Source organism: Canis lupus, chromosome 22 (genome assembly GCF_048164855.1).
Source record: "Canis lupus baileyi chromosome 22, mCanLup2.hap1, whole genome shotgun sequence".
Lineage (NCBI taxonomy): Eukaryota > Metazoa > Chordata > Mammalia > Carnivora > Canidae > Canis > Canis lupus.
This window is the reverse complement of record NC_132859.1, coordinates 7,341,533-7,369,133: the sequence shown is the minus strand read 5'-3', so window position 1 is coordinate 7,369,133 and position 27,601 is coordinate 7,341,533. Positions and strand designations below refer to the sequence as shown.

The window sequence follows — 27,601 nt, the reverse complement described above, 5'->3', positions numbered from 1 at the left end:
GGAGAAGCAGACTCTCTCCTGATGTCGGACTTGATTCCAGGACCTGGAGATCATGACCTGAGCTGAAGGCAGACGCTTAACCAACTGTGCCACCCAGGTGCCCCGATGATACACTTTTATGACTATGAGTAACTGGCAGAATTAGAAACTAAAGTGTTTGTAATTAAAAATGTTAATCACTTTATTTTTTTTTAAGTTATTGAATCCAACCAGTATACTACTACTCATAAATTATTAAGAATATAATCATATTAGGAGTATCTAGGTGGCTTAGTCAGTTGAGCATTTGGCTCTTGATTTTGGCTCAGGTCCTGGGATTGAGCCCTGCATACGGGTGTGTGATTGGCAGAGTCTGCTTGTCCCTCTCCCTCTGCTCCTCCCCACCACTCACTCGCTCTCTCTCTCTCATGACTAAAATCTTTTTAAAAAAAGAATATAATCATACTGGGTCTTATCCACAGTGTTGACAGTCTTTTTTTTTTTTTTTTTTTAAAAAGACACATTTATTCAGCGTCATGATCAGACTATTACATTTAGCAATCAACAGCATGGGTGCAAAAAAAAAAATCTACATTAAAACCCTTTGTTGGAATGCTTTACACTTTCCACAGAACAGAAACTAAAATAACCTGTTATACAATTAGTCACAAATACAGTCCTCGAGTTTTTTGCCCATACACATGAGTATTGTCTAAAACATGTCTTCTTTGTAGCAGCTAGGCCCTGCCACCACTGTGCTTGGCTGAGTTCACAAATCTGTTGTAACCTGTAGCTTCCCTGTCACTTCTCTGGCTCTCCTCTCCTGCTAAGCTTTGTTTCCTGGCAGTAATTAAAACCTTCTGCCACTGCCATAGCTGCTGCTGCTGCTGGAACCGCCATAGCCACCTTGGTTTCGTGGTTTGGCAAAGTATTGGCCTCCACCACCATAGGGGCCAGAGCTTCTGCCTCCAAAATTTCCTCCTTTCATGGGTCCAAAATTTGAGGATTGATTGTTGTAATTGCCAAAATCGTTATAGCTTCCGCCACCTCCAAAGTTGCTTCCGTCATTACCAAATCCGTTATAGCCATCCCCACTGCCACCATATCCACCACCACCTCGACTGCCACCGAAGCCACCTCGACCACTGAAGTTCCCTCCACGACCAAAGTTGTCATTCCCACCAAAACCACCTCCACGACCACCACCAAAGTTTCCAGAACCACTTCGGCCTCTTTGGCTGGACGAAGCACTAGCCATCTCTTGCTTCGATAGGGCTTTCCTTACTTCACAGTTGTGGCCATTCACAGTATGGTATTTTTGAATGACAATCTTGTCTACAGAGTCGTGGTCATCAAAGGTCACAAAAGCGAAACCTCTCTTTTTGCCACTGCCTCGGTCAGTCATGATCTCAATCACTTCGATTTTCCCATACTGTTCAAAATAATCTCTTAGATGATGTTCTTCAGTGTCTTCTTTAATGCCACCGACAAAAATCTTTTTCACAGTTAAGTGGGCACCGGGTCTTTGAGAATCTTCTCGGGAGACAGCCCTCTTTGGTTCCACGACTCTTCCGTCCACCTTGTGCGGCCGGGCGTTCATGGCCGCGTCCACCTCCTCCACGGTGGCCTACGTGACCAACCCAAAGCCTCTGGAGCGCTTGGTGTTGGGGTCTCTCATTACCACACAGTCCGTAAGCGTCCCCCATTGCTCAAAATGGCTCCTCAGACTCTCATCGGTCGTTTCGAAGCTCAAACCTCCGATGAAGAGCTTCCGCAGCTGCTCGGGCTCTTTGGGAGACTCTGACTTAGACATGACGGCGGTGGGAGGGGAGACTTTAACGATGCTTACTCGGCGGCGTCCAGGGGCAGAAAGGAGTAATCTCAGTGTTGACAGTCTTAATCTCAGTCTCAAAGAATGTGCTCTCAAATTTTCTTATTTTTGGTATAAACTATTGTCAGTGTTTGAGTTTCATTTTTTAAAACCCATATTTTAATTTATACTTGAGTATACTATGAGTATGGGACATACCATACTTCCTTTCATCATCTTATCTTTTTGATGTATCCCTTATTCTACTAGCTTGGAGTTTGTTGAATAGGTCTGTTTTCATCTTCACAATTATTATGTATTTTATATATTTCATATCCCCACTTGGCATTCTATTGGATTCAACTCTGAACTCTTTTAATATGTGCCCATTTGTTGTATCTGTCTTTTTTAATGAATATTTTCTATTCCTGGTTCTAGCATTTATTTCCTTAAAGTGCTATGGCCACAACAACATCTAATGTTCCTGGGGGCAAAAGAAACGGATGTGTTGTGGTCTTTGCTGAGGTCAAATTAATTAGAAACTATAACTGATTTTTCCTTAAATCTGTAGATTTTTTTTAGTAAATACTCTTTGTTAAACTAAGAATAACTGTTAAAGGCTATCAATAATAACAAAAAAAGAAAGTTCCATGTAATTCTAAAATACGTAATTTATAGTAACTTGTAAAGGGTCCTGTGTTTAAACAATATGTAATAATCATTCTTAAACAATTTCTGCTTATCCTAAAACTGTCGCAAACTTGAGTAGAACAAAGTAACTTTAAGCAATTTCTAAAGTAAGATGGAGTATCTTTTTTTTTTTTTTTTTACCCCAAAGAGTACATAAGAGTCAGGTCAGACTGGTTTTAAAACTTGGCTCTAAAAAAAAAAACCAAAACAACAACAACAACAACAAAAAACTTGGCTCTAGCATTTATCAGTAGTATCTTGGACCCATCATCAAATCATTTAATTTTTCTAAGCCTCACTTCTACCATTTGTAAAATGAGATGATAATACCTATCTTATAAGTCTCTTATGAAGATTAAATGAGAAAATGTGGGTAAAGTAGTTAGACCAGAACATGGTTTATAGAAAGCATCCCAAAAAATGGAACTGCTTTTATTATACAGTTGTTACAATTGTTATCATTATTATATCATAATAATTCTTAGTTTTAGTCTTATCATTTGGAGATTGCTTCTAAGGTTTTAGTAGACATCAAAAGTCTCCTTGTTGATTTCAGAGCTGCTACTACTTTCATTAGTCAAATTAAAAAATATACTTTTGATTTAGTACCTCTATTTTCCCTTGGTTTGGTACACGTCAGTCACCTTGTCTGTAGGTTAGCTCTGTGTCCACTTAAAGGCCTGTTTTCTTTTCAACTGAAAGTGTAATCATCTATTACATTCTTCTGCTGATTTTGTACTTCCCATTATCAAACTTTTATAGGGATATTTTGGTAAAATGTACACTTGGTTTTTGTTGTTGTTAAGGTGTTTATTGGCTATTTTCTAGAGCTAACTGAAAATTGGCTTTTATGAAAATGACCACTTCATAGCAATCTATATTTGAAAAGAGGTATAAATGTTTTGGATAGTACTTGGTATTTCAAAACAGTATTTCATTGCTGAAGTAATTTCTTTTTGAAACCAGAATAAATGTTATCAATGTCACTAACAAGAAACTACTGCACTCCTTCGACCTCCCAAAGGCAGTTTGCCTTGAATTCTCGCCAAAAAACACTGTCCTGGCAACGTGGCAGCCTTATACTAGTAAGTATTTTCCAGTTGTAAAAATATTGACAGGAATCCATTCAATTCAGTGGGAAGAAAAGAGAAGGTTTATAATCTTTAAGAAAGTAATTAATCTTTAGATAGTAAATAGTATTTGTGAATATCTTTACTCAATAATGAATCTTGTATTGCCCTAATATATAATGTACTTTAAGTAATTTCAAGGTATAGTAAGTTAGTGAAAAGATCCAGCATGAGATAGAGAAAAAGTAAAAGCTCTAGGAAAGTTTTAGGAAGTGAATAACCACTGGATGAAGATCTCAAAAATTAAGAATAGTGATGACCTTTAAATGAAAAACATTTAAAATAATCATTGTAAATCAGAGAAGTACAAGAGACACAACATGTAAGAAATGTGTATAGTATGACAGAGTAGGAAATGGCATGCCATTTTTTAACACATTTAAAGATAGAACAGTATGTTATATGCACATTTTATGTGGCTTTGCTTCAAATAGATGAATAATAAAACATATGTATAGGGGCTTTTTAAACATGTTTTAATAATGTGGGTATTGTTGAGTTAAATATGTAATAGTCCATGGTCGGGTTATAAGCCCTCTAGGTTTGGTTTTTCAAGAGGTATAGACTTATTTCCAAGTAAATAAAAGGGAAATTGAGAATCATGAGTAGTTTATGTAACTTTGTGTGTTTATGTGTGTGACTTACAGACTCAAGATTTCATAATAATTTAATCCATTTAACTGCAAACCATGTCAAGCTTAATAAACAAGTCTCTTAAGTATACTTAAAAACTAAAGTAATTAACTCATTTCAGAAATGCTGAAATTTTCTCAAACAGCTCTCATATTGTAGCTTTAGTAATAGATAATTAAATCCATAATTAGAGCTAAAAAGGAAAGTTGATTTAAAGCAACTCTTTTACTTTAAATAATCTTGTTCAAAGTTATTCTAAGAATGAATTCTTTTCACTAGTGTTAGAAGACAATTACTGTGGAAAAAAAATTTGTTTTTATTTTAGCTTCTAAAGATGGCACAGCTGGGATACCCAACCTACAACTTTATGATGTGAAAACCGGTACATGTTTGAAGTCTTTCATCCAGAAAAAAATGCAAAATTGGTAAATAAATGCTTTAAAATACTAATTATTTACAAAATACTTTAAATATCTTCATAGTATAACATTTTTCCTCAGCTATTCGTATAGAAAATAACTTGTCAGACCAAAATCTACATCCCTAGGAATTTTGTATGTGGGCATATAATAGAGTAAAAACTTGATGTTTCTTTTGTTTAGTATTTGAATGCAAAAGAACGATATCACGATATCTTTCTAGTACAAATGCTAACTTAAAACTATTAGGATCTGACTTGACATCACGGTTATAAGTATTTTTCTTTAAATAGTAAGCAATATCACAAACTTTAACATGTGACACATTATACCTGTCTAATTTTTTTTTTTATTCTTTCTTTTTAACATAGGTGTCCATCTTGGTCAGAAGATGAAACTATCTGTGCCCGAAATGTTAACAACGAAGTTCACTTCTTTGAAAACAACAATTTTAGTATGGAAAGATATATGAAATAAATTTATTATTTTCTATAAATGCATATAGCTTTACTGCCTTATATGGCATCATAGGGTTCTCCTAAATACTATTTTAATAATTGCTGTTTTATTAATTCATTTGAATAACTTGTGTTGACTAAAGAAATTATAATATAGATTTTCTTTTATTTTTTTTTTAATTTTTTTTTAAAGATTTTATTTATTTATTCATGAGAGACACAGAGAGAGAGGCAGAGACACGGGCAGAGGGAGAAGCAGGCTCCCTACAGGACGTCTGATGTGGGACTCAATCCCAGGATCATGACCTAAGCCAAAAGCAGATGCTCAACCACTGAGCCACCCAGGCATCCCAATTTTCTTTTTAATAAGCTTTTATTGTCTAATAATTGATATTAAGACATTTGCATACTTCTTTCTGAGTTTAGTTGCTATTGAAATTCTGTGATACAAAATCTTTTAATGTTTATTGTAGAATTTGAAACAAAAGTAGACACCTAGCCCCAATAACCTTCAACCCATTGCCCATGCTACCTCATCCATACATCTCTTTACCTAACATCTCTCTTACTCTGCTAAAGCAGATCATTTTTCCTAAAATATCTCCATATGTATCTTTGAAGATTAGGGCTTTTTAATTTTTTAAGACTTAGCCACAATACCATTATGACAGATTATATAAAATATCTGGTCATTGTTCAAATTCTAATTATTGTAAATGTTATAATTTTTTTTTAAAACTTAGGCTCCCAATAAGGTTCCTTACATTGCAAATTGATATATCTTAAGGTTTTTTTAAGCTATAGGTTCCCTCTCCATCTCTTCTGACCCCCACCTTGAGGCCTTAAATTTATTATTAAAGAAACAAAGTTGCTTGCCATATATTTTCTTATAGTTGAATCTTGCTATTGTATCCTATCTTATAGTTTAACATGTTCATCTGTCCCCTAAATAGCTCCTTGAATCTAGAACTGGTCAGCTTCAGATTCTTTTTTGGGGAAATGAGGGCAAGTCTACCTCATAAGTGGTGTTCCTTTCATTTAACAAGAAGAATATAACATCTTATTGTCTTTAATTTTGTCGGATTACCTGACATTAATGTTCAATGCGTAGATCCATCATTTCATGAGTAGATACAAGTTGGTGATTTCCAAGCCTCCCTGCTTCCCCATCACTTATAAGGTATATTTCTTCTATCAAGAGAAATTCCCCTATCTACTGCTTGTTATCTAGTGATACCATTTATATAAGAAAGGGCACTCTTCTCTTCAAATCAATCAATGGGAGTTAGATATGCAGTCCCATTACTTACTCAAGGTTGCCCAGCTAGTAAGGGACTGGGTAGGAAATTCAAGCGTAGGTCTGTGTTGTCCTCACTCCACGTTTTCTCCAATATGCTGTCTTACCTACAATGAGACTACAGGGAGCAGTATCAGTAATTACATTAATCTTTTATAATGCATTCAGAATTGATTGTGTTCCTGTTAGCTTCTCTCTTCCATCTAACACTATTTGCTTTTTTTTTTTTTTAGACACAATCGCAAATAAATTACATTTGCAAAAAATTAATGATTTTGTGTTATCACCTGGACCCCAACCATACAAGGTAATTTCTATGTTTTTGTTCATGTGGAATATTACTAGATTAAACCTTTTCCTAGTTCTTAGTGACTATAAAAACATGTCCATCATAGTTTATATGACTCAAAAAATTAAATAGTGACTTATATGTGTGTATTTCAGGTGGCTGTCTATGTTCCAGGAAGTAAGGGTGCACCCTCATTTGTTAGATTGTACCAGTACCCCAATTTCGATGGACCTCATGCGGCTTTAGCTAATAAAAGTTTCTTTAAAGCTGATAAGGTTACAATGCTATGGAATAAGAAAGGTATGACAAATATACTTTATCTCATTTTTTAGGTCTTGAGACTTTTATTCCTGTATGTCTAGAAAAAAAGAATACCATGCTTAGTTAATCAAAATGTGCTATTATATTTTTAATATTTTTCTTATCAGCATTAGGTTAATTTGTGTTTTAAATCTAACTAAAGTTTTTGCTGTTCTAGCTACTGCTGTGTTAGTAATAGCTAGTACAGACGTTGACAAGACGGGAGCATCCTACTATGGGGAACAAACTCTGCACTACATTGCAGCGAATGGAGAAAGTGCTGTTGTGCAATTGCGTGAGTATTCCAGGGGTCTTCCTGTGATAAAACAATGGAAAGAACACAATACTGTAAATGTGATCTCATCCAAATTCTTGATCACATGATAAAACTCATATATTTTCATAACCTTGAAGTAAAATTTCTCTTAATTAATAAACTTAAAATATCCCCAGACATCGATTATTTTGACAAAATCCAGTTAATTTAGTTAATGCCAGCACTTTAGTGGGGAACTTGCTGGGTAAGGTAATTTCATTATAATAGCTCTTTGTGAACTTAGTTATCATGACAGTAAGTTGGTTTGGCACTGTCTTCAAAACTGACAAATGTTACTTACCATTTCATCTTTTGTTTTGATGACTAAATTACTGTAGAATAATACAATTGTAAAATTCTGGTAACTCCTTGATTTTTCATTTTGAATTGAACCTGTAAAAGTAAGATAAACTTCCTTACAAAGGACTATATATTCCCTCTGAAGTCAGAAAGGAAGTCAGAAAGTCCTCTTTCTTTCATAATTTAACATTTTGAAAGACCTAGTCAGTGTAACTGATCAAAAGAATAAACATATAGTTTTGAAAGGAGTAAACAATCATATCTGCATATACATGAAGTCACAGTATAAACAGCCACTTAAAATACATAACAGAAGAAAAGATCCCATACAGAACAACAAAAGGCAGGAAGTATATAGGACTAATGGGAAGAAAACTTTAAAATTTCTAAGGGATAAAATGTGATCTTTATAAAGATGTCATTTCTCTCCAGATTAACCTAAAAATTAAAATGCCAGTAGGTTTTCTTTTGAACTAGATAAATTGGTTTTAAAGTTGATTTTCTTTCTTTCTTTCTTTCTTTCTTTCTTTCTTTCTTTCTTTCTTTCTTTCTTTCTTTCTTTCTTTCTTTCTTTTTTTTTTTTTTTAATTTATTAGAGAGAGAGCACAAGCAAGGGGAGGGACAGAGGGAGAGGGAGAAGTAGATCCCCAGCTGAGATGGGAGCCTGATGCAGGGCTCAATCTCAGGACCCAGAGATCATGACCTAAGCTGAAGTCAGACATTTAACTGACTCAGCTACCCAGGTGCCCCAACCTTTTTTTTCTAATCTTAAAAGTGAAAAAAGATTTTCTAACAAGGCAAAATGATAAAAGTGAATATATAAGATATAGATTTCTGTGTCAGGGGAAGAAAAGTCCATAAATTAAAACAATAAAAATTTGGGGAAAAAATTTTTTAGACAGACAAGGGATGAATGAGAAAGGTGAATTTTGTCACTATATCAAGTAAGTCAGTAAAAGACCAATACCTGGAGAGAAAAATAGGCATGAGACAGTAAAAAATAGACCACAGAAACGATATAAATATACTAAGTAGTGCTTAGTTTATAATAAAAAAAGATAGAAAGGAAGACCAGATAACAATTTTTCTCTTCGTAGCTTGGCAAAGATAAAAGTATGAAACTACACAGTGTGAAGGGAGAGTGAAGGGAAAATATGAACTCGTAAGAACTACTGATGGAGCAACGGGTGTCTCAGTCGGCGTAGCATGTAACTCTTGATCTTGGGGTTTGAGTTCAAACCTCATGTTGGAGGTAGAGGTTGCTTAAAAGAAAAGAATAATCTTAAAACTTTTGATTATATAAAATGGTACAGCTTCTCTGTGGGACATTTTAGCATTATCAAATAAATGTAGGTGCCTTTGAGCTGCCAGGTTCACTCCTACAGATGTGTTTGTGTACACTCACAATTGAGAATATACAGGAATATGATACCTCTGGGAAAGAGTGAGGCAGATTTTAATGTGCTTATATGGAAAAATCTCCAAAATGGAGTACACTAAATGAAACTATAAAGAACTTTGTGTGAGTGTGTGTGTGTGTGTGTGTATCTTGTTTAAGAGAGATGCTTAATTTCAACAAAAAAATTCTGAAAGCATATACAAGGAATACAGTAGAGGGCTGCCTTTGTGAAGATGGACTTATTTTGTGGCATATCATTTTCTATAATTTGTATTTTTATTAGTACTTGCCTACATTACCCCTTCTAATGAAAACTAGTGTATTAATGGTACTAATAATGTATATTTCTATCAACCTACATTGTCAAAATATTTTAAAGGAATTAAGATAAAGCATTAATCTCCATAATATATCATATAAAAATATTTTAATTGTGACGTATCTTGAAATTTTGGATTTTTTTTACTGCTTGATATGTTTATGAGTATTCAGTTATAACTTGGCTAATAAATACTGTATTTATGTAATGATTTATTGCTAATTTGGGTTTTATATTCTTTTTCTAGCAAAAAATGGCCCCATTTATGATGTCGTTTGGAATTCTAGTTCTACTGAGTTTTGTGCTGTATATGGTTTTATGCCTGCAAAAGCAACGATTTTCAACTTAAAGTGTGATCCTGTGTTTGACTTTGGAACTGGTCCTCGTAATGCAGCCTACTATAGCCCACATGGACATATATTAGTACTAGCTGGATTTGGAAATCTGAGGGGACAAATGGAAGTGTGGGATGTTAAAAACTACAAACTTATTTCTAAACCAGTGGCCTCTGATTCTACCTATTTTGCTTGGTGCCCTGATGGGGAGCATATTTTAACAGCTACATGTGCTCCCAGGTTACGAGTTAATAATGGGTACAAGATTTGGCATTATACTGGCTCTGTCTTGCACAAGTATGACATGCCGTCAAATGCAGAGTTATGGCAGGTTTCTTGGCAGCCATTTTTAGATGGAATATTTCCAGTAAAAACAATAACTTACCAAGCAGTTCCAAGTGACGTACCCAGTGAAGAACCTAAAGTTGCAACAGCTTATAGACCCCCAGCTTTAAGAAATAAGCCAATCACCAATTCCAAACTGGTAAGTAAAGTTTTACTACTTTGGTGAAACAAGGTTTTTCAGATGTGGAGTTCTCGAGACCTTTTTCTCATGCGTATTCTTGCATTACTTAGCACCTGATTAGAATATAAACTCTAGAGTAGAAACCATGGAGGACCTACTGCTGAAGTTAGTGAACAGCTAACATAGTTAAGTTGACAAAGTAGTCAATTTAAAGCAGTTCACATTTTACATTTGTGGGGAAAAGAATGGAGTATGACATATTGGCTTTAGGGAGATCGTGGGCTCAAATTCAAGTGCCTGTCAGAATAGGCTGGTAATGTAAGGCTTTGGTGACTGGCAGAGAATGGTGAAAGGGAGAGACCATGCCCTCTGGAAAGGCGATAACAACTGCACAGGAGTAGCCGATAGTTTCCATAGGAGATTTAGGCCCAGGTTGCCAAGACAAAACAAGTCTGGATGGTTATGTAAAATTTCTTGATTTTTAAAACACTGTTGTTCAAACAAAACATACTTGTTTTCCTTAGGCTGTCAGTTCCCATCTGTATTGTAAAGTTATGATCAGAGCATCAGTCAGATTCTGATCTGCTTTAAAATGTTAACATTTCAGAGCTCAGGGGAAGCATCTGTTAATGACCGGAGTCTCTGGGATGATGTTAAGGAATAAAGTAGCTCTATAAAAATGAACAATATCGTTGGTATTATAAAGGTGACCATATAATAGGTGTAAACTGGGACCAAGTAAGCAGGAATATATAGTCACTTAAATATCAGGCACTCAGGGAAGTTGGTACTTTTTCAAAGGATAAACATTCCTATGCCTCCTTTGTCCCACTCCTCACCCTTTCAGACACAAAAACAAGAATAATGCTTCCTCCTCCGCAAAATGTAGCAGTGGTCTGTAACTTCTTGACTTTACTGAAATGTTCTATTTAAACATTTTTGTTGTATTATTTCCTAAAAACATATAAAAACGTATGAACAAACCCCATTTATAATACTTGCATTTAGATTTAAAAGATATAGTAGTCTTTGGATTTGTCTTATCTCTAAATTAAATTTTTCCTTATCTAAGATAAAAACAGAAGTAACCTCAACATATCCTGCTTTCTAAATATCTGTAAGGTATCTCAACAGGAATAAATTCTGAATTATATATTTTTATTCTCTGATCCATAAAACTTATTTTGATAGGGAAAGGAAGAGAAAGATCTACTTTGAAAATAATGCTAAAACTTGGTAAGGTCTTAAAACCAACATTGTTTTTTAACATTTAAGATTTCCACTTAATTTTCTTTTTTGTATGTGGCGTAGTGATTATGTGATCCTATCAAATCATTTTAGTTGAAGGAACCACATGGCCAATAATGAGAAATTTTTGTTTGTATCAAATTCCAGAGATGAGCTAAATGGCAAAAAAATACTGTCGAGAAATTACTGGAAACAAAGACATTCTAGGAAAGAACTTCACAAAGGAGGAGGGTTATATAGCACAAGGGAAAACAAGGTGGGATTCTCTTTCAAGAAAAAACTTACTTTTTTTTATAAATACAAATCCACATATGAATTATACTTAAGTATTTCTTGGCTTTCCAAAAAAATATTTTCCCTTATATAATGTATTCATCAAAACAGTCCCATAATAATTGACATAAATGAAAAAACAAGTTTTATTACCAGGGATAAAATTATATACGGTGGGCACAGTACTAAAAGGCAGAAAATTCTGCTTATGATCCATAATAGCTGTGTGGATTTCTTGTGTTTGTCTAAAATGAGTCTGCTAGTGACTGCATTGTGTTTGTAGTATAGAAGAGCCTTGTAACTCATCCTTTCTTACATCATTTTTCATTGCTTTGTCATGTTCTTGAAGTTCTTACGACTAGAAACTTTTTACCCAAAGCAAGGTACTATAGAAGAGCCTGCTATTGAAAGAATTTTGATGTATAAAATAGATGTTCAGCCAATATTGCTATGTCTTTAACGCTGTATGCAGTGTGGATAACAAGTGCAAGAGACTTGCCGTCAGATTTGTCTGTTCCACAAATATAGGTTTTCACATATTCAGTTACTTCAGGTAGAGCATGTACGCACACAGAATTTCAATGACCTGAAATAGTTCTTGCAGCTAAAATAAAGTCACAGTATGCTTTCCTGCTTCTTCTGTATCTTCAGTGTTTGAGCCCCTGCCCATTTCCTTGTAGCATTTGTAAGTATCACCTGGATCTGAGATCTAGTACTTAAGAAACTTCATGGAGATCTGATTCTTCTGATGTGCTTAATATGATAGAGTCTAAGAGACAGCTAACTCTGAGATAACAGAAGTTAGGAGGGAAATCAATAAGTAGATGAGAACCTGATAAGCCGTAGTGCTATCATGCGTGCTCTGTGTTGCCTCAAGCAACTGTTGAGATGACCTAAACCTGTGTATGTATATTCTTTTCTTGAACTATAACTTACACGTAAAATTATAAGATATTTAAAGGGTACGTCATGGTGATTTGATATATTGTGTACATTGTGAGAGGATTCCACCCATCTAGTTAACAAATCTGTTGCCTCTTTTTTTTGTGTGTGTGTGTGGTGAGAATATTTGCATTCTTGGCAAATTTCAATTATACAATACATTGTTATCAACCATAGTATGTTTTATACTAGTTCCTCCTTGATCCTATCCTTAATCCGCCCTTTCTGTTCTGGAATATAGTTGATGGATGGCTGTATAAATATCTCATGATGGAAATGATTATCTGTTTTTATTATTTTAGTCTGACCAGTCATTTAGTTTTTTGTGGACCTCTTCATTATGTTAATCCTGGATTTATAAATATGCAGTTACCACTTCCTATTTGTTTTTTTTTTCTTCTGGTCTTAGTTTTTCAGTTTGCTTTTATTTTTAACCTTCTAATCTCTGGTTTTGCATGTAAAGACCTAGCAAGTAATTCTTTGTGCAAATGAGGCAGCTGGGTTTCTGTTGGCCATAGTCAGATCCAAACAGACCCCGAAAGAAGCTGTTGTTAGTATCTCATTTCATAAGAAGCATGTGTCAGTAGTAGTACTAAGAAAAGTTCCATTATTTTAACAAAACTATACTGTATTTTTCTAGTACTTGTATAACTGAAAGAATAGGAAGATCCTCATTAAATCCATCCTGACAATTGGAGTATACCTACTACTGATAAGAGTTTTGAAATATTCTTTGCCAGTGATCTTAAAATAAATTTAATAAAATAAGCTTATCCCATGCTAACAAAATTATATAGTTTATGATAAATGTTTTTTAAAACATGGATTCCATTTCACAATTGTTTATTTTATATTTTCCACAGCATGAGGAGGAACCACCTCAGAATATGAAGCCACAAGCAGGAAATGATAAGCCATTATCAAAAACAGCCCTTAAAAACCAAAGGAAACACGAGGCTAAGAAAGCTGCAAAACAGGTATTTGGGACACTAATCTTTTCAAAACAAAATAAACAAGTTAAATTAGCTTAATTTAAATCTCAAAGTTTAAAGATTATAGTCCTAAAAATATAACTATTACGGGTTTTTAAGATTTATTTATTTATTTAAGAGTGTATGCCCACTTTCGTGTGCACACGAGCACGGAGAAGGTCAGAGGGAGAGGGAGAGATTCCTCATGCAGACTCCCTCATGAGCATGGAGGCTGACAACACACAGACAATGTGGAGCTTGATCCCAGGACCCCTGGATTATGGCCTGAGCTGAAATCGAGTCCACCACTTAACAGCCACCCAGGCACCCCAAGACTTGACTATTATGTTACATAGTCAGAGTTAGACTTAAATAGCCAGAATGCCTTTCCTTTGATTTTGCCTATGAATTTCTGAGTAGTTCTGTTTGTATAATAAGGAAGGGAGGAAACTGGACTTGACCTTAAAACCGAAAACCCTAATGGGATTGTATAGTATGTTACTTGTAACAGACTCTTCTGTTGGAGCCGGTGTGAAGTGGTATAGTTTGCTCCCTGAAAGCATCTGTTAAGAGAGATCAGAAGTTATGTGACAATAAAGCCATTTTGTTAATCAGTATTACATCAGTATAAGAAATTATTCAGGGGATCCCTGGGTGGCTCAGCAGTTTTGCGCCTGCCTTTGGCCCAGGGTGCGATTCTGGAGTCCCAGGATCGAGTCCCATGTCGGGCTCCTGGCATGGAGCCTGCTTCTCCCTCTGCCTGTCTGTCTGTCTGTCTCTCTCTCTGTCTATCATAAAATAAAAAATAAATCTTTAAAAAAAAATTATTCAGCTGGGAATCTAAACACCAGAAGTACCCAAAACAATGGAGTTGATCTAAAATAATTTTTTTTAAAGATTTTATTTATTTGACAGAAAGTGCACAAGTAGGCAGAGAGGCAGGTAGAGGGAGAGGGAGCAGCAGGGTCCCCGCTGAGCAGAGAGCCTGATGCAGCGCTTGATCCCAGGACCCCGTGATCATGACCTGAGCCAAAGGCAGACGCTTAACCAACTGAGCCAGTCAGGCGCTTCTAAAATAATTTTTTATGTGATTTTATAGTTGCAAAACCATACCAGTGTAATAATTAACAAATTATGATTGTGTATGGTTTGTGGTGATAGTGAAATCAGCTAGGCTAAGAGTATCTGGTTAATGAAATCCTCATGATCACATTTTTTTAAGATTCAGACAAAGCAGTCTTGCTGTTAATGCTTGGATTTTGACAATTCTAGGTTGCTTATATGTTTCAGTAGGCAATTACTATTTTAAGATATAGAATTGCATTAGGTAGATGTAGTCTGTTAAAATCTGAGCTTTAAAAAAAGAATCAATGTGCTCTTTTGTAGTTAATATATTTCATCTCCAGAAATATCTTTAAATGGGTCAGGTTTAGATCAGCCGAAGCATAATGATCTATTCCATGTACTTACTTGTGTAAAAGCAGGAATTGTCTTTATTTGCTTGTGTAAAAGGAATTATCTTTATCAGACCTCTAATTTGCCGTGAATATTACGAGTTAGTACTATCCTTTGAAGTACTAGTAGGTAAGATTTTTTTTTTCCCTAGCTAATATTTTCAGGTATAATTGACAAAAATTAAACAAAAATTTTTTTTTTTTTTAAAGATTTTATTTATTTATTCATGATAGTCACAGAGAGAGAGAGAGAGAGAGAGGCAGAGACACAGGCAGAGGGAGAAGCAGGCTCCATGCACTGGGAGCCCGACGTGGGATTCGATCCCGGGTCTCCAGGATCGCACCCTGGGCCAAAGGCAGGCGCCAAACCGCTGCGCCACCCAGGGATCCCTAAACAAAAATTTTTTAAATGTACAATGTGATATGGTGTTTCAGGTATACATTGTGAAAAGATCCTTACAATTGAGTTAACACATCCATCACAAAATACTTACTTTTTGAGGGATGAGAACACTGAAGTTCTACTCTTTAGCAAATTTCAGTTACACAGTACAGTATTATCAGCTGTGGTCCATGTTATATATTAGATCCTGAGACTTTATTCATCTTATAACTGAAAGTTTGTACTCTTTTACCAGTCTGTCTCCATTTCCCCCACTCCATAGCCCCTGGCAACCACCATTCTTCTCTTTGTTTTTAAGAGTTTGACTTTATTTTTATTAGATTCCACGTATAAGTGATACCATGCAGTTTTTTCTTTCTTAGTCTGGCTTATTTCACTTAGTGCAATCCCTCCATGTTTATTCATGTTGTTGCAAATAGTTTTCAAATAGCTGAATAATAGTTCCTTTTTTTTTTTTTTTTTTTAGATTTTATTTATGTATTCTTGAGAGAAAGCATGCGGAAAAACACAAGCAGGGGGTATGGCAGAGGGAGAAGCAGATTCCCCACTGAGCAGGGAGCCCGATGTGGGGCTCAATTCTAGGACCCTGGGATTAGGGCCTGAGTGAAAGTAGTTGCTTAGCCAACTAAGCCACTCTGGTGCCCCTGAATAATGGTCCATTTTATATATATTATCCACATTTTCTTTATCCGTTCATCCCTGATGGACACTTAGGTTTTCTACCTTGGCTATTGGCAATAATGCTGCAGTGAACACAAGAATATAGGTATCTCTTTTGAGATAATGATTTTGTTTCCCTTGGTATATCTCCAGAAGTGAGATTTCTGGATCATATGGTAGCTCTATTTTAGTTTTCTGAGGAACCTCCATACTGTTTTCCATAGTGACAGTACAAGATTTCTACTCATTGAGATTTAAGGGCCTTCTGAAACCTACTCAACTTAGAGTCTTATTTTTATAAATGATAGTTCTTCCTCTTTATTAGAAGATTAATTATTTTAGAAAATCTTTTAAAATAGTTTTTAAAATTAAATTCCAGTCAATATACAGTGTATATATTATACAGTGTACACAATATACAGTGTAGTATTACTTTCATATCTACAATATAGCGATTCAGCACTTCGATACGTCACCCAGTGCTCATCAAAACAAGTGCCCTTCTTAATCCCTATCACCTATTTAATCCCCCACCTACTTCTCCTCTGATAACCATCAGTTTGTTCCACGGTAGTTAAGAGTTTTTTGGTTTGCCTCTCTCTTTCTCTCTCTCTCTCTTTTTCCCCTTTTCTTGTTTGTTTTGTAAGTTCACATATGAATGAAATTATATCATTGGTCTGTCTCTGGCTGACTTATTTCACTTAGCATAATACTCTCTGGCTCCATTCTTTTTGCAAATGGCAGGATTTCACTCATTTTTATGGCTAAGTAATACTCCATTGTATGTATATACCACATCCTTTTTATCCATTCATCAATTGATGGGCACTTGGGCTGTTTCCATAATTTGGCTCTTGTAATTAAGGCTGCTGTAAACATCGGGGTGTATATATCCCTTTGAGTAAGTATTTTTGTATTCTTTGGATAAATACCTAGTAGTGTGATTGCTGGATCAAAGGGTAGTTCTGGTTTTAACTTTCTAAGAAATCTCCACACATTTCCAGAGTGGCTGTACCAGTTTGCATTCCCACCCAACAATGCAAGAAGGTTCCCCTTTCTCTGCATCTTCGCCAATACCTGTTGTTTCTTGTAGTGTTGATTTTAGCCATTCTGACAGGTTTGAGGTGATATCCCATTGTGGTTTTAATTTGTTTCCCTGATGATGAGTGTTGCTGAGCATCTTTTCATGTGTCTATTGGCCATCTGTATGTCTTCTTTGGAAAAATGTCTATTGAGATGACTGGTTGGCTAGTTATGGCTGTGTGATAGAACGAAAGTAAATGGTCCATGACAGGATCCACCTTCTCACTCCTGACCTGAGTTAAGTAATCAAAGATAAAGGAGTCAGATGTATGTAATTTAACCAAGTATTTAATTATAATCTGGTGATGACTTTATAAGATTATGAACTTTACCAAAAGGAATTGAAACTAAGAATTTAATCTTACCATATATGCATCATTTTCAGAGAATGACCAGAATTTAAGTATAATAATGCAGACATTTTAACGTACTCTTGGTTGCTCAAAATATGGTGGAAAATTATATTTTATATTTCACTTAACTTTAATGGTTTTTTCACATGTATTGACATTAACCTATCCTAGAGGAAAATTTTTTTTGGCTCATTACAAACTAAATTTGAAATTTAAAATTTTTTTTTATTTTTTATTTTATTCATGAGAGACACAGAGAGAGACAGAGACACAGGCAGAGGGAGAAGCAGGCTCCATGCAGGAAGCCCAATGTGGAATTTAATCCCGGGACTCCAGGATTAGGCCCTGGGCCGAAGGCGGTGCTAAATCGCTGAGCCACCCAGGGTTGCCTAAATTTGAAAAACTCTTATTTGATGTATGTCAAAAGTGAATTTTGATAGGCAAAGTATCTCTTCTTTTACTCTTTTCCTTTAGTTATCTATTATGGAAATATCAAACTGCATATTGTCAGAACTTACAGGCTTCTTAAGAGTAGAATCTAAATAGTTTCTTTCTAACTACTCTGTTAAATGCTTGTTCAGTAATGCATTTTTACCTAGAAGGTTAGAAATTAATGTTCATTGCATTGGAATGTATAAAAAGTACAACTAACATATTAAAAAGAAAATTACTCCAATTCTATACTCTCCAAAAACTCTCAAGCAGACATGTCTAGATATAAAGATACAAGAATGATACCGTTTCATGTCCCCATGGGATGCTTTGGTGTTCAGAGCATTCTACCTAGAACTCTGAGTAGGAGGAGTTTTGGCCCTGGGGCTTTATGTATTCCACTGGGATTTCTATAAGAAAGAAATAGAAGTGTTATCCTGGGGCCAGTAAAGCCTTCTTTTCCCCCTGTTGTCAAAATGTATGTCTTGTCATAATTACAAAAGGGGAGTAGTTCTTTGACTACTTCATTTATTTAGCCCTGCAATAAAGCAAGTCTTATGCTGGGGGCACAAACAGAACAGTGAACAAAGAAACCTCAGGTACAATCTAACAGGAGAGAGTACAGTACACGTTTCAGTAGGGATACATACCATGTGTTGTGCGACTCATCTAATCTTTTGGTTTGGGAGAGAATTTCCCAAAAGGCCTAATGGACAAGTTAGGGTCAGCCAGGTGACCTCGAGTTGTAGGCACAAGGAACAGCACACACAAAGACTGGGAAACAGGTGTACAGCACCTTAGGGGAAATGGAAGTGGTTCAGAATCAGAGATATGATCCCATTGGGAGCAATATAGTATCCCTTTGAGTTTTCCTTGGCACTTTGTTGCAGAGCTGAAGGGATCTGATTATAAATAAATCTCTGCAGGACTTATCCGGTAACATTATCCGTTACATGTACTTGATCAAACATACTTAGTAGAATTGGAGGACGTCACAAAAGTGAAACTTTAAACACCTTATATTAAAAGTCCCTTTCTAAACCATTAATATAGTGGCACATCCCAAGATATCCAAAAACTTGGAATGCTTATTGGCTGACACAGAAACCTCCTGGTTTTTTCTGTTAAAGTAATTTCATTTCATTTGTCCTTTCATTATATTACTAATATACTAATATAGTTCTTTATTTTATGATTCTGCTACTTTACCTCTAAATTTTAGATCTAACAAACTATTCCCTATGATGACTACATAGTAAAAAACCTTTTGGATGTCTCCTTAAACTGATTTTTTTTTTTAAAAGCTATATTGTATCTTTCTGTCATGGGACAATGTGGCATCCTTCATGAGACCTTGAATTCAGATCTTTTATATAAAATGTAGTATAAAAGATAAAATCACATTTTGGTTTCTGCATTTTATATACCAAGGCTATGTTGGTTGAAGTACTTTAATGTTTTCTTTTTTAGAAGACTGAATTTTGAATATATTTCCTATAGGAAGCAAGAAATGAGAAGAGTCCAGATCTGGCACCTACTCCTGCCCCACAGAGCACACCACGAAATACTATCTCACAGTCAACCTCTGGAGACCCTGAAATAGACAAAAAAATCAAGAACCTAAAGAAGGTGAGATATTGAAGTAAAAACCAGATGTGTTTATTGAAAGAGATCTGTGAGAAATACATAAAGAGAGGCAAAAGAAGTTTGTAGCAGTTCTGATTATTGCTTTCTCACTATGAAATACTATAATTTGGGAATGGCACTGATTTTAGTTCTATTTACAAATGTCTAACAGCTAATATTAGTCTTTATTATTGATTTTTGGAGTCATAAGAAATGATCATTAGTACAGAGCTATGCTGAACACTTTGATACTCAGTATTTCATAGACATTTGTCAGATAGGTAGGAAGAGATATTTATCCCTTAAAGATGAAGAAGAAATTGAGACAAAAAAAAAGTTCATTAATTTGTCATATTGCATCCAGTTTGCAATGATGGCCCTGGGGTAAAACCAGGTTTCTAGAGCCTTCCCAGGCTGCCAAAGATGTTGTCTAGGTACAGTGAAGTGCTGGAATAAATGGTGAAGTTGGTGATATATTTCATACACATACATGTACATATAGAATATCATTACTTTAAAGCTTGAAAATTTTTTTGCCAAATCCCATGTTCTTAGCATATTTAATTTTACACTTAAATTAAAAAACAAAAAATTTTACCTTAGCATTTTAACCGACTGTCCTTGATGCAAAGGTAAGATGGTTGATTCTCCTCATTTTTCCCATTTGTGTGATTGAGCCGTTACTAACAAAATTTGCATTCTGAAATTACTTACTCTTCCTTCCTCTTGACTCATGACATATTTGACATTCGCAGAAACTGAAAGCTATCGAGCAACTGAAAGAACAAGCAGCAGCTGGAAAACAGCTAGAAAAAAATCAGGTAATTTTTATACATTTTATTTGTTCCTATAATCACTACTACTTTTCTTTTTATTATAAAAATTGTTTAATCAAGTGGGAGAGTACATATATTTAAACACTTGAAAACCATATGCCATATGTTAGGTAAAACGTAAAGTGTAAAATGTTTTTACACTTAACCAGTTGAGGATGGGGAAGATATGATGACCATTGCTACTAAAATTCAAGGCAGGGCAGCCTGGGTGGCTCAGCGGTTTAGCGCCACCTTCAGCCCAGGGCGTGATCCTGGAGACCCGGGATTGAGTCCCACATCGGGCTCCTTGCGTGGAGCCTGCTTCTCCCTCTGCCTGTCTCTCTGCCTCTCTCTCTCTCTCTCTTTTTATCTCTCATAAATAAATTAATAAAATCTTAAAAATAAAATAAAATTCAAGGCAGTTTATTAAAATCGATAAACCTAGGATTCTCTTCCTTGTATCTCAGAGTGCACTGCCCCGCTTGCTTGCACCTTTCTCTCCTTCTAAGGGAAGCCCAAATGTAGAAAGAAGAATTTATTGGACCATCTGTGTTGCCTTATGACAGTACCCATCTTTTTCCCCACTGCTTCATTACCAAGAAACAAATCAGAGCTTGTTTCTCTGTATTTGTAAATTGTATTTTCTGGTAGACCTATTATTAAAGTATCAGAAATTCTCTCTTTACAAATTTTTTCTGCTTTGCCATTTTAGCTATAGATCCAACAATTATTTCATTTCCTGTTTAATAACTTGGTTGTTTTAAACTTTTCTAGTTGGAGAAAATTCAAAAAGAGAAAGCCCTTCTCCAGGAGCTGGAAGATTTGGAATTGGGTATTTAAAGATTCACAGAAACCAAGTTGTTTCCAGAAACCAGTGCAGACACATTTTCTGTTAAACACATTGGTGTACATGAAATATCCATGTGCCCGCATTGAATGCTCATCTGTAATTTTAACCATTTAGCCAAGATTCTGCATATATGCAAAATTATTTAATAATGTCTATTAAATTGATGTTTACATCCTGCATCCTGTACCATGTCCACACATGATATAGAAAAGAAATACATGAACTTTTTAATAAGTTTGACCGATTGAAAGGCAATGTCATTGTTTTTTAGTAGGGGACAGTATTTACCACATATGTAAATAAAAGCATTTAAATCTAATTGTTGTTGGCTTTGTTATAAGTTCCTAGGTTAACAAGTCTTTTATTTATTAATAAGACAATTTTGGGAAATTTTTCCTTTGACTATATAATAGGGCTTTTATTTTTTATCCTAAAGTATTGTCCAAATTTTAAAGAAAAGCCTTAAAAATCTGATCCTCTAAATGTATTAAATCGATTATATCATTTGTAGTATTTGAAATAGTTTTTCTGATTAGTTCTAAAGTAAATATGGACTTTAAAGATAAGAATGGTAAAACATTTTATTTTGATATTTCAAATAATTTAGTGATTTAAGGATGAAGTAATTATTTTTGAAACATGAATTATGATTATTTTGCTATATTCGAGTCTTGATTATTTTGATTGTTTATTCATATGATGAAAAAAGATGTAATGATAATGCAAGCACTGACCTATGAAAATTATATTTAGTTTTAGAGTCTATTACAATGAAATTTTTTTTATCAGATTTACATTTGAAGTCACTTTTTTTTTTTTTTAATTAGATTAAGTAATCTGTACACCCAGTTTGGGGCTTGAACGCATGAGTCACATGCTCTCCGGACTGAGCCAGCCTGGCACCCTAACATTTGAAACTTATTTCATTTGCATTGATACAGGTTTTCATTTGCCAGAGGTAATCTTTAAACTGATTGGTAAAGAATCCAGAAGCACTTTGAGAGACAAAAACAGATAACTGAGTTTACTGACCCCCTAGAGTTTCTACTAAGATTTGGTAATTTGTTACAATTGAGTAATATTTTAAATGTTTTGTGTGTGGAGTGTATGTGTGTAGGTGTGTGCATATGGGAGTGTGTATGTGTGCACTTGCACACATAACTGCTTTCAACATTAATTCATTTCTGATAATAGAAACTTAAGCAGATAGCTTACTTTTATGATTTATTACCTTAAAAATTGTTTTTCTAACAAATATCAAATTGTAATGTTTTTTGCCCTGGCAGCCAAACAATTTTTTAAAAATATTAATTACTCATTTATAGCAGGGTTTATAGTAAACATTAATTATTATCTTTAAAATGTCTATCTCAGAGATAGTACCATTGATTTTTGTTTTAGTCAGATGCATTTAAATTGTTCCAGGCTAACTGTTCCTACCAAAATTCTTAGGCTCATTTTTTTTGGAGATGTCCTTATTTCTGTATTCATTTAGTTCATTCAACTTTTTCCAAAAAAATGTTTCATTTCTGAGCATATGTCATAAAAAATCACTGATGTGTTCTTTGACTACCTACTTTGTTTGATTTTTATTTTAAACATATTATCCTCTGGGATTAAGGGTAAGGTGATAGGAAAAAAAGGATAAAGTGACGAAAATCTGCTTGAAAATGAAATTTTAAATACACTGCTGTGTATTCATTATAAAGGAAAATCTATAAATCTTGGATTCTCATTAAAAAAGTCTCCCTTACTCAATGATCTTGAAAATGTATTTGGTATTTACCATAGGCATCTTTGAAGGGCATATGTAATCTTGAGGAGAGGCACTTAACATAAAGGCTCTCCTTATCTTTCATGAGTTAAGCAAGCTTCCTAATGAGGGAAGAGAAAAAGAGCAAAACCCAACTCTATCATTTGAAAAAAAAGAAATTATTTTCTTAGAAAAGAAATAAAGGGATAATTTGTGTCAAAACATGCTGTGTATGTTGAGAAAAAATAAACTACTGAAGATTTTCAAACTAACACCATAGTTTCTATGGGTACATTTAAGCATATAAACTTAATAGAAAAAGTTCGGTGAGGCCGTACACTAAATGGATGACATTGACTACAGTGGAGGGTGTTCAAAAGGAATGTTAGCCTTACTAGTTATGTTTAATTTTTTCGTATAAAGGAGATTTATAGTTTTGTACAGTTTAAAAATCATAATAAACTGAGACTGGACTTCAGAATAAGAAATTGTTTTCTTGCAGATACACCTTTCACTTCTAAGATAAGGACTCAGTGTTACAGCGATTGGGTGAAGTTCCTTTACTCTTCGGAATAATCTGAGGTAGCATGAGAGGGAAATAAATGTCTGCAAAAATGTGTGATATTTATAACTGAAAGTTTTTAGTAGTGGGATGGAGTACCATGCAGGCTTAAAAAAAAAAAGATCCTGTAGACCAGGGCTTAGCAATGATAGCACGTGGGCTAAATCCTGTGCAGCACAGCATAGTTCTTGCATTTTTAACTGTTTGAGGAATCAAAAGATTATCTGGTGACACATGAAAATTATATGAAATTCAGATTCTGTGTCTTTAAAGTTTTATTAGAATACAGCTATACCTGCTTTTATGCTTCAACGGCAGTGGAGTAGTTGCAACAGACTATGTAGCTTGGAAAGTCTAAAACGGGTCTGGAGCTGACCAGCTGAGATTAGCTTCACACACCCAGGGATGCAAGATGGCCTAAAATCTTTTTTTTTTCTTTTTTTTTTTTTTTTTTTTAAGAAATTAGTCAGGGACGCCTGAGTGGCTCAGCGGTAGAGCATCTGCCTTCGGCTAAGGGCATGATCCCGCGGTCCCAGGATCGAGTCCCACGTCAGGCTCCCTGCATGGGGCCTGCTTCTCCCTCTGCCTGTGTCTCTGCCTGCCTTCTCTCTGTGTCTCTCATGAATAAATAGATAAAATCTTTAAAAAATAAATAAATAAGGCAATGGGCCTGATTGATTTTGAGGACAATTGAACCATTTAAGCTATTGTTGAAAAGATTGATAAAAAGGAGTTCGTGGGCAACTAGCCCGCTTCAGAGAAACTGTTGTATTACTTTTTAACTAAATACTTGAAGAATTTATACCCTTTGGCAAGTAAAAGTTAATATGTATAAATTCCAAAAAGAAATTTTATATCAGAAAGTCTGAAAAAAGTAAGATACTCAGTTTTCAAAAAGTAAATTTTAAGGTATGCATTTTAATCCTGACTTTGTCTACCTAAAGACACAATCTATTACAGCCGTAGTCCTGCTGAGATGGTCTGTAACCCCTCCATATGAGGCCCCGGCAGTATTACCACTCTCCAGGGACAGCTTAGCCCCGCAGAGTCAGTAGGGTAGGCGTCAGGCATGGAAAGACTGCTCCAGTTGTAAGGACCTATTTACTTACAGTGGAAAGCTTTTTAATGCAGGGCTGACCACCTACTCGAATTAGCTGCTCAGTTTGCTTTTTCACAGGCATTGCTCCCCTTTCTATTGCTCTGCTTGGTTCCTGGAACCTCTCTGAGGCTTGACCAGCTTCTATCTTTAATTCACCTTTTGCTTGGTACTTTGTGGAGATGATAGGTAAGCCAATTAGTATGATTCCACCTACTTCCAGACTTTTTACTGTTTCTAGACCACTGCCTTCTTTCCAGTGTTACCATAGATTTATTGCTTGTGCCACTTTCCTGGCATTTCTCTAAGATCCTGAGATAGGAGACCGCCAAATCCATATGCTCGTTTTGCTGTCTTAAATTAGGAGTGAGAAAAACACGCCTCTAAGAGTTTATCTATGTAATCATATTTGGAGTGAATTTGAAAATTAAAAACCTTTTGTTTTACACAGACAATTCCTGATATGGCCACTAGAGGGTTCCAGAAATCAGAGCACTGTGTATGGAAATTAAAGAATCAGAAATTTTACAACATAATCTGGAAAATATGTTCACACACTTAAAAGTTAACCAGACTAGTTTGCTGTTCTTTCTTCTTTCATTGCCAAATTCCTTGAATTAATCCCTTTTACCTCTTGCCATCAGACTTATTTCTACCATTCTCCTGATTCTGTCAGTTATCTATTGGCCACAAATGAATCCTATTCCAAGAGGCTACTTGTAGGTCAAATGTTTACAGAATGGGTGGGATGTTTTTTCCCAGAGAGGTAATAATGTAACTAGTTATTGGTGCTCAGGTGAGCCCATAAGGACTTTAAAGGAAGAACTGTGTATACATTCTTTAAGGCAGTTTAAAATTAATTTTTAAAAACTAGTGCCAGAATAAGAAATATATATAAACAGAATGAGAGTTCCTTTAGAAAGTTTGAATGCGGGCAGCCTGGGTGGCTCAGCGGTTTGGCGCCACCTTCGGCCCAGGGTGTGATCCTGGAGTCCTGGGATCAAGTCCCACGTCTGGCTCTCTGCATAGGGCTTGCTTCTCCCTCTGCCTATGTCTCTGCCTCTGTGTGTGTGTGTGTCTCTCGTGATTAAATAAACAAAATTTTAAAAAAAAGTTTGAATGCCACTATTTTAAGAAAGCAGTTTTTTTTTTTTTGAAAGCAGATTTAAATGAAGGAAAAAAATAATTTTTAAGATTATTGCTAAGGATGATTTTGGTCATTTTTGTGTGCTTTACTCGTGTTTTACTATATACATACAAACGTACCTTCTCTTTTCCTCGATACAAATTTTCACTAATTCTTAAATTTAATTACAACTGAGATAATTACCAGATTATCTATTCATTTACAAATGAAGGAGAGCTTTTTTTTTCCAAGATCACTAAGCAAAAAATGGAAGCAGTAGGGAAAGAAAAAGGTATTACAAAGATACACAGGAGACGCACAGAGGAAGAGAGAAAGCAAGGGAGAAGTGAAAGGGAACACGCCGGAATTGGGTCAGAGGCATCACACCCAAGCAACCTCCCCGTTGCTTATTTGAGCTGGGGAGGGATGGAGGGATGGTGAGCATACTTGGGAGAAGAAATAGGTACTAGATAACCCTGAGATAGTTCCAGATCAAACACTATATGACTGGAGAATACCTTAAGAAATCCCTTAGGAATTTAGTTCCTTTTCAAAGAAAGGGGAGCTGCATTTTTAGAGTCCTGGTAAACCTAACCGAAGCAGAGCTGCTTACATCTCCACTCTGAGGCAAAATTACTCCTACGCAGTTTTGTTTTTCTGTGTTCAACTGAAGCCAGATCCTAGAATTTTGATATCACCAGACAAAATATTTTATTGTGCCTGACCTGATTTGTTTTTGCCTCCATCCTCACCACCTTGGTCACCTAATACCCACTTAGGGAACCTGACTGAAGTCTCTGGCTTGTGCTTCTTCCCCCCAACCCCTAAGTGTATCATGGAGACAATCCATGTGTATTTATTGATGAAATAATATGTTGGGTTTTGTTTTGTTTTGTTTTAAGATTTTATTTATTTGAGAGAGAGCAAGGAGAGCACGCCAGCACAAATGGAGGCGGGGGGAGAAGCAGGCTCCCTGTTGAGCTGGGATCCCGACATGGGGCATGATCCCAGGACCCTGGGACCATGACCGGAGCCAAAGGCAGACACTTAACCAACTGTGCCACCCAGGCGCCCTATAATAATATGTTTGGATCATAAGCAGACGTTTGCCTTTTACACAGGCAATGAAAGAGTTTGGTAATGATGGTAGAGAAGTGATACACCTTGGGCATAGAAGTAATGGTTCCCCCCCCCCCCCAAAAAAAGAAGTAATGGTCCCAGTGCAAAATAAAAATGTGGAGTTTCTTGGTTCAAAAATAAAAATTTCAAGATGGTGAAGACAAAACATTAATAAGCTGAGTGCAGACACTCTCCCCTTTTAAAGTAAACTCTGCCCCCAAGGTGGGACCAACTCATGATCCCAAGATCAAGAGGCACGTGCTCTACCGACTAAGCCAGCCAGGTGCCCAGTGTGCAGGCCCTTCTAAGCACGGAGTCCTGTGAAATCGACTCACACCCATGAAGCCAGCCTTGCACAGAAGCTACTGGAATTCCATCTAATCTAAAGAGTCTACTTTGGGGGATGTCTGGGTGGCTCAATGGTTAAGCATCTGCCTTCAGCCCATGGAGTCCCAGGATCAAGTCCTGCATCCGGCTCCCTGCATGGAGCCTGCTTTCCCTCTGCCTATGTCTCTGCCTCTCTCTGTGTGTGTCTCATGAATAAACAAATAATCTTAAAAAAAAAAAAGTCTACTTTGTTTTATAGACATCCTCTTGCTCCTTGCCTGCTTTCCCTCTGCCTATGTCTCTGCCTCTCTCTCTGTGTGTCTCATGAATAAACAAATAATCTTAAAAAAAAAAAAAGTCTACTTTGT

The 27,601-nt window shown here is 35.6% G+C and overlaps 2 protein-coding genes across 2 annotated transcripts in view; one reads left to right on the top strand and one right to left on the bottom strand.

Moving 5' to 3' along the window:
- EIF2A (eukaryotic translation initiation factor 2A) overlaps nucleotides 1-21,569 on the top strand; it is a 34,017-nt gene extending 12,448 nt beyond the window's left edge. Inside the window, exons 4-14 of the mRNA XM_072792292.1 lie at nucleotides 3,446-3,564; nucleotides 4,568-4,667; nucleotides 5,033-5,115; nucleotides 6,650-6,723; nucleotides 6,861-7,005; nucleotides 7,184-7,300; nucleotides 9,587-10,158; nucleotides 13,467-13,580; nucleotides 19,460-19,588; nucleotides 20,341-20,406; nucleotides 21,175-21,569. Coding sequence (XP_072648393.1) covers nucleotides 3,446-3,564; nucleotides 4,568-4,667; nucleotides 5,033-5,115; nucleotides 6,650-6,723; nucleotides 6,861-7,005; nucleotides 7,184-7,300; nucleotides 9,587-10,158; nucleotides 13,467-13,580; nucleotides 19,460-19,588; nucleotides 20,341-20,406; nucleotides 21,175-21,240 — 1,585 coding nt within the window. The 3' untranslated portion in view covers nucleotides 21,241-21,569. The remainder of the gene's footprint in view (nucleotides 1-3,445; nucleotides 3,565-4,567; nucleotides 4,668-5,032; nucleotides 5,116-6,649; nucleotides 6,724-6,860; nucleotides 7,006-7,183; nucleotides 7,301-9,586; nucleotides 10,159-13,466; nucleotides 13,581-19,459; nucleotides 19,589-20,340; nucleotides 20,407-21,174) is intronic.
- Nucleotides 473-4,546, bottom strand: LOC140613836 (heterogeneous nuclear ribonucleoprotein A1-like). The gene has a single exon (XM_072792293.1). The coding sequence runs from the start codon at nucleotides 1,577-1,579 to the stop codon at nucleotides 830-832; it is 750 nt and encodes a 249-aa protein (XP_072648394.1). The 5' UTR covers nucleotides 1,580-4,546; the 3' UTR covers nucleotides 473-829.
- Nucleotides 21,570-27,601: the final 6,032 nt, after the last annotated feature.